Source organism: Sinocyclocheilus anshuiensis, unplaced genomic scaffold, assembly GCF_001515605.1.
Source record: "Sinocyclocheilus anshuiensis isolate Anshui unplaced genomic scaffold, SAMN03320099.WGS_v1.1 scaffold151, whole genome shotgun sequence".
Lineage (NCBI taxonomy): Eukaryota > Metazoa > Chordata > Actinopteri > Cypriniformes > Cyprinidae > Sinocyclocheilus > Sinocyclocheilus anshuiensis.
Genome location: NW_015548199.1, coordinates 758687 through 765514, shown reverse-complemented (window position 1 = coordinate 765514; position 6828 = coordinate 758687). Strand labels below are relative to the sequence as shown.

The window sequence follows — 6828 nt, the reverse complement described above, 5'->3', positions numbered from 1 at the left end:
TATCCTTTGTAATAAAATGCTATGTACTGGATGCATGGATGCACAGTTAATATTTATTTTAATGTACCTGGTTGAGATGACACTTCTCCTTTTCCGTTGGGGTACCCTGAACCTGCAAACCACATTTTTAGTTTTAGTCTGACTGCTGTCTTCATAAAAATGAAGGAGTCAAAGCTAAAAGACTAAACTTTAAAATTCTCTTATTTATATTTAATTGTGCCTTTTAAACATCAAGCTTTTGGTAAGCGTCCCATGAGTTTGGTCAGTTTTTAAAATAATTTATATGACAACAAACAAGTGGAAAAGAATTAGAGCTCACCAGGACTTGGAAGTTTGACCCATTGTCCATTAGGTCGTCCACCAGGTCCACAATCTAAAAAGTAATAATATATAAATTTCAACATTTAAATATTTTGTAATAAACCAAAACTTTGGTTTATTACTCACAAACAAGTTATAAATAAAACTAAAACTGACTTATAAATGGAAGATGCCCTAATATCACTAACAGAGTTGTTCAAATGTGAAGTGAAGACCCACTTGCATAATGTATTACAAGCATATTGTTTGTAAAAGGCTTACAAAATAAATTCTGTTTTTTTTTATTATTAAATCTCTCTACACTCTTAAAAATAAAGCTTTTTTATTTCCATCTGTGGTTCCACAAAGAACCTTTAAGATCTATGAAATGTTTCAAAGCAGATTTATTTATTTATTTTTAAAGAGTGCAGTCAAATCTTTAAAGATCTGTTGTTGCACTTTAGTGGTGGAAGGTAAATCAGCACATTGTACTAAATCAGTACTATAGAGGTTTACCAGGATTTGTTGTTGATGGATTCTTCATTTGAGGCAAAGCTGGGTTTGACTGAATCTTGGTTTGTTGCATCTCTGGAGTTATTTGAGGAACAGCTGCATTTGGCACCAGAGGCACCTGTGAAAAAATACTGCCTTGTGGCGAAATTGGCTTTGGTATCACTGGAGTGACGGTTTGTTCCTGTGACAGCACTTGTCCCTGCTCTAGTGCAGCTGTCTGTGATGTTTGAGGATAACTCGTCTGAGGAATGGGAGCTGATTCTGGTGCAGGAATTGCTTGAGGGATTGCTGGTGCAGCTGGCTTTGAAGCTTTGTTTTGTGGAATTACAGGTGTGGGTGGTTTATAAGCTTTACTAGGTTTATAAAATCCTGGACCTTGCATAAATGGCTTTGGAGCAGGCTGAGGTCCCATAGAGTTGGGGTCTTTGCCCTGTTGAAGTGGTGCATTAAGATTTTGTCCTTTCGTTTGTTGCAGGACTGGTGGAAGATCTTTAGTTTGTTCTGGAAGCAATCCTGTATTTGGCACACGCTCAGCTAGTGGTAAAACACCCTTGGTGTTAGATGTTAGTGGGAGATGACTTGATGCTTCAGGGCTTAAAATCTCCCCTTTAGGTCCTTTTCCACTGGGAACACCCTCTTTCCCAGCTGTTACAGGCATATATCCTAGAAGCCAAAGCAGTTTTACTACACACTTACACAACCCAATATGGCAAATTCACATGCAGAGACATACATGTATGACAGGTTATAAAACTACAATTATCCGTGTCATGTGGTAGTAGTAGATAAAATTACTTAAAGTACTCTCAATAATAATGATTTACCTGAATTAGCTGCTTTATAAGGTCCTTCTGACATATGTCCAGGAACACCGTAACCTATAGATCATAAGAGTGTAGATATGACTGAAGGTTTTACTTTAGATGATGTAGAGTTTATTTAAAACTGGACCTAATGCAGCTATCCAAAAACGAACTGTAAAATTCTGCACACACTGGAAAAAAGGCAAAACATTAAAAATCACAACGGACACAAGAGGTGCCTACAGACCTGCTTTACTGCTAATAAGCAACTCCTCCACCAGTAACATTGTTTATTAATCTAAATGGGGCTACACTACAATTGGAGTTAGGGCTGCACGATAAATCGAAATGGAGTCGAGATCGCGATTCGACAGAAGCTGCGATTGTCATGCGTATCTTTCAGTGAAGCACGGTTCTGTGATCAGCAGTAAATCTTCACCCAAAGGCCAGAGGGCGCTCTCGTGCTGAAACGCCAAATATGCCTCGCAGAAGAAACGCTTATCGCTGCAGCTGAATAAATAGACGATTCAACTGCTTTCATTGATTCAATGTGACTAATAAACACACGACTACGGCAATATACGGTTTATCTGAGTTCTTATTATTATAATTTTCATTAAAATAAAGTATATTTATAATGCAATGCCTTTATCACTGCTTAAATACTATGAAATATGTTGCGTGCCTTATTCTGTGTAAGAAGCCACATCATCTCACAGAAGGATTGTGACATTATTATTATTATAAGGATTATTTCAAACACTCGACTGACGTTATGAAGTGAGTTTGGAGTAAAAATATGTTATTAAATGTGGTATTTTCACATGCTTTCAGATGGAGCAGCATTTACTACACACAGTCGTAGTTCACTGAGAAGCTATGCAAACAGCTGTCATTATCGCGAATGATTTCTTCAGTTTCATAATCGCGCAATAAAATCATCTGCGATTTTTTTGCGTAACTTGTCAGTGAACTACGGCTATGTGTAGTAAATTCTGCTCCGTCTGAAAGCTCGTGATGATGATTTCCTGCTGATTACAGAATCGGCTTTACTAACAAAATTCGCATGACAATCGCATTCGATTAATCGTGCAACCCTAATTGAAATATTAAAAAAAATCAATTAACATGCAATCAACGGTGTGTATATTGTACATTTTATAGTACACTTTGAAAATAGCTTATTCAAACTGTTTTTAGAGTCAATATGTGACCCTGGACCACAAAACCAGTCATAAGGGTCAATTTTTTGAAACTGAGATTTATACATCATCTGAAAGATAAATACGAGTAACTAAGCTTTCCATTGATGTATGGTTTATAAGGATAGGACAAGATTTGCCTGAGATACAACCATTTGAAAATCTGGAATCTGAGGGTGCAAAAAAATCTAAATATTGAGAAAATCGCCTTTAAAGTTGTCCAAATTAAGTTCTTAGCAATGCATATTGCTAATCAAATATACAATTTTGATATATTTATGGTAGGAAATTTATAAAATATCTTCATGGAACATGATCTTTTTCTTAATATCCTAATGATTTGTGCCATAAAAGAATAATCGATCATTTTGATCCAAACAGTGTATTGTTGGCTAATGCTTCAAATATACCCATGCTACTTATGACTGTTTTTGTTGTCCAAGGACACATATATGTTTTATAATAGTAATAGTCACATGCTATATACCAGGCTTGGCTCCTTGTCCAATTGAGGGTCCGGCTTTAGCACCATATCCTAAAGCAGAGCCAACATACATTCAAATTATATGAAAAATAAGACAAAGGAAAAAGAAATACACACCATATGCATAAATACACAACGTTTACCTGGTTTAGGTCCCTTGGTTCCACCATTGGGATAACCCATATTTTGAAGAAAAGAGCCTAATTAGAGAGAAATACTTCAGACAAGTGTAATATCCACAGTTCTTTTCAGAATTCAGTAGTATCCACAATGTAATAATTACACTTTACTGTAGAATCTAATTAACTTAACAAAAAAAAAATTGATGACATCCAATATATTACCTGTATTAGGTTGCCTAGCTGCTCCTCCATTAGCATATCCTCCATATCCTGAACAAAACCCCAAATCAGTTTAGAGGTGATTCGGTTACTTAAATTTACAATAAAGATGTTTAGTGCTTTACTCCTAATAAACAACTCCACCAATTATAACGATTATTAATCTAAATGGGGCTACACTACAGTTGGTGTATCAATATAGAATTAAATTAATGTGCAATCAAAGGTGTGCATATAAATTTCACAGTGGCTTGGCCTATCAAACTATATTTCAGAACCTCAAGCTGTATATTTGATATTTACATATTTTATAAGAGTAATCACATGATATTTGCTATTAAGCTTGGCTCCTTGTCCATTTGAAAGTCCAGCGTTAGCACTGTATTCAGTGAAGAAGACCCAACACACAGGATTCAAATGATATGGAAAAATAAGACAAAGAAAAAAATAATACCACATGCATTAGCATTACACAGAAAAAAAGTTTACCTGGTTTAGGCCCCTTGGTTCCACCATTGGGATACCCCATATTTTGAAAAAAGCCTAATTAGAGAAACATACTTCAGACCAGTGTAATATCCTGAGGTACTTTCAGAATTAACCACAATGTAATAATTACACTGTAGAAACAAATTTATAAAAGCTGGATAAAAAGCTGGTGACATCAAATGTACTACCTGTGTTAGGTTGCCTAGCTGCTCCTCCATTAGCATATCCTACATATCCTGAACAAAATCAATACCAAATCAGTTCAGAGGTGCTCTTTCACAGTACAGACTTTCAGTGTTTTACTCCTAATGAACAATTCCTCCATCAATAATATAGATTATTAATTTAAATGGGGCTACACTACAGATGGTGTATTAATATAGAATTCAATTAAGGTGCAATCAAAGGTGTGCATCTATCATATATTTTACAGTGGCTTTAACATGGCCTATCAAACTATATTTTAGAGCCCTAAACTATGTTTTATAATCATGCTATTTAGCATTAGGCTTGGCTCCTTGCCCTTTTGGAAGTCCAGCTTTAACACCATATTCATTGAAGAAGACTGAACTGGATTCAAATGATATGGAAAAATTAGACAAAGGAAAAAGTAATACCGTATGCGTAACAGAAAAAATGTTTACCTGGTTTAGGTCCTTTGGCTCCACCATTGGGATACCCCATATTTTGAAGAGAAGAGCCTAATTAGAGAAAAAAATACTTTAGACCAGTGTAATATCCTAGTTCTTTTCACAAAGTTGGTTACATCCAATATATTACCTGTATTAGGTTGCTTAGCTGCACCTCCGTTAGCATAACCTCCATATCCTGAACAAAATCAATCCCAAATTAGCCCAGAGGTACTCCAGTTACTTCAGTTTACAATACAGACCCAAAACAGACCCTGCTTTACCCCATCAAAGAACTTGTCCACCCATAATGTACATTATTAATATAAATAGTGCTACACTACAATTGGTGTATTAACACAGAATTCAATAAATGTGCAAAGATGTGTGTATGGTATATCCTAGCCTATATTTTACAGTCAACTTTTACGTGGCATATCAAATCTTATTTTAAAGCCAAAAACTATATGTTTTCTAAAAGTAATGATCACATGCTATTTACCATTAGGCTTGGCTCCTTGTCCATTTGAGGGTCCAGCTTTAGCACCATATCCTTTAAATCAGACCCAACAGATACGATTTAAATTATATGGAAGAATAAGACAAATGAAAACACACCATGCATTCCACACACACACACACACACACACACACACGTGCGCACACACACACTTGTATATGTGGTTTATGGGGGCTTTCCATAGGTTTAATGTTTTTTTTATACTGTAAAAACGATATAATCAATGCCCTAACCCCACGCCTAAACATAACCCCGACAGAAAACTTCTGACATTTTTTTTAAAGCCATTTGGTTTATGAGTACACAAAAAGTTGTAATACCCAAGTCATTACACACATTTGTGTTCTCATAAACCATGTACACACACACACACACACACACACACACACACACACACACACAATTTACCTGGATTAGGGCCCTGGGTTCCACCATTGGGATACCCCATATTTTGAAGTGAAGAGCCTAATGAGAGAAAAAATACTTTTGACTATCCTCACTTCTTTTCAGAATTCAGTACTTCCAATATTGTAATAATTACACTGTAGAATCAAATATATACAAAATTCCTGGTGACATCCAATATATTCAGGTAGTATTAGGTGGCTTAGCTGCACCTCCATTAGGATATGCTCCATATTCTGAACAAAACCAATCCCAAATCAGTTTAGAGTTGATCCAGTTACTTCAGTTTAAAATATAGGAACTTTAGTTCTTCACCCTTACTAAACAACTCCTCCACTAATAATACAGATTATCAAACTGGGGCTACACTACATTTGGCGTATTAATGCAGAATTAAATTAATGTGCAATCGAAGATGTGTTTATATCATGTAGTTATATCATGTGGCTTTGAATGCAGCATATTAAACCTGATGTTCGAGCCAAAAATTATGTTTTATAATAGTAATAATCACATGCTATTTACCATTAGGCTTGGCCTCTTGTCCATTTGAGGGTCCAGCTTTAGCACCATATCCTTTTGAAGAAGAGCCAATACAAATAAGATTCAAATGACATGAACAAATTAGACAACGGAAAAAGAAATACACATCCATTACACACACACACACACACAGTTTACCTGGTTTTAATGAGGAAAAAAAATTAACAAATGATTTTAGCAAATGGCTGCAATATAACAAAGAGTGAAAAATTGAAGGGGGTCTGAATACTTTCCGTACCCACTGTATGTTTTATGTTATACTAAAAAACTGTTTTATAGTAATGTTTTATAATAGTAATAATTACATGCTATTTACCATTAGGCATGGCTCTTTGTCCATTTGAGTATCCAGCTTTAGCACCATATGCTGTAATACAAACCCAACACATAAGATTCAAAATCAGACAAAGGAAAAAGAAATACACAACATACAAATTACACAAAAAGTTTACCTGGTTTAGGTCCCTTGGATCCACCATTGGGATACCCCATATTTTGAAGAAAAGAACCTAATTTAAAAACAAAAGAAAAAATAGTTTAAACCAGTGTAATACCCTCATTTTATTTCAGAGTTTAGTATTATCCACACTGTAATAATT

General features: G+C 35.2%; 1 protein-coding gene across 1 annotated transcript in view; it reads right to left on the bottom strand.

Annotated features, from left to right (window-relative positions):
• The window catches only part of cmn (calymmin), a 17810-nt gene that overhangs the window by 3725 nt on the left and 7257 nt on the right, over window positions 1-6828 (bottom strand). Inside the window, exons 15-29 of the mRNA XM_016439919.1 lie at window positions 6682-6738; window positions 6212-6262; window positions 5690-5746; window positions 5264-5314; window positions 4913-4960; window positions 4777-4833; window positions 4321-4368; window positions 4133-4186; window positions 3647-3694; window positions 3446-3502; window positions 3306-3353; window positions 1638-1691; window positions 817-1476; window positions 320-373; window positions 68-112 (exon numbers count right to left, since the gene is read on the bottom strand). Of these exons, the coding sequence (XP_016295405.1) occupies window positions 68-112; window positions 320-373; window positions 817-1476; window positions 1638-1691; window positions 3306-3353; window positions 3446-3502; window positions 3647-3694; window positions 4133-4186; window positions 4321-4368; window positions 4777-4833; window positions 4913-4960; window positions 5264-5314; window positions 5690-5746; window positions 6212-6262; window positions 6682-6738 (1389 nt within the window). The remainder of the gene's footprint in view (window positions 1-67; window positions 113-319; window positions 374-816; window positions 1477-1637; window positions 1692-3305; window positions 3354-3445; window positions 3503-3646; window positions 3695-4132; window positions 4187-4320; window positions 4369-4776; window positions 4834-4912; window positions 4961-5263; window positions 5315-5689; window positions 5747-6211; window positions 6263-6681; window positions 6739-6828) is intronic.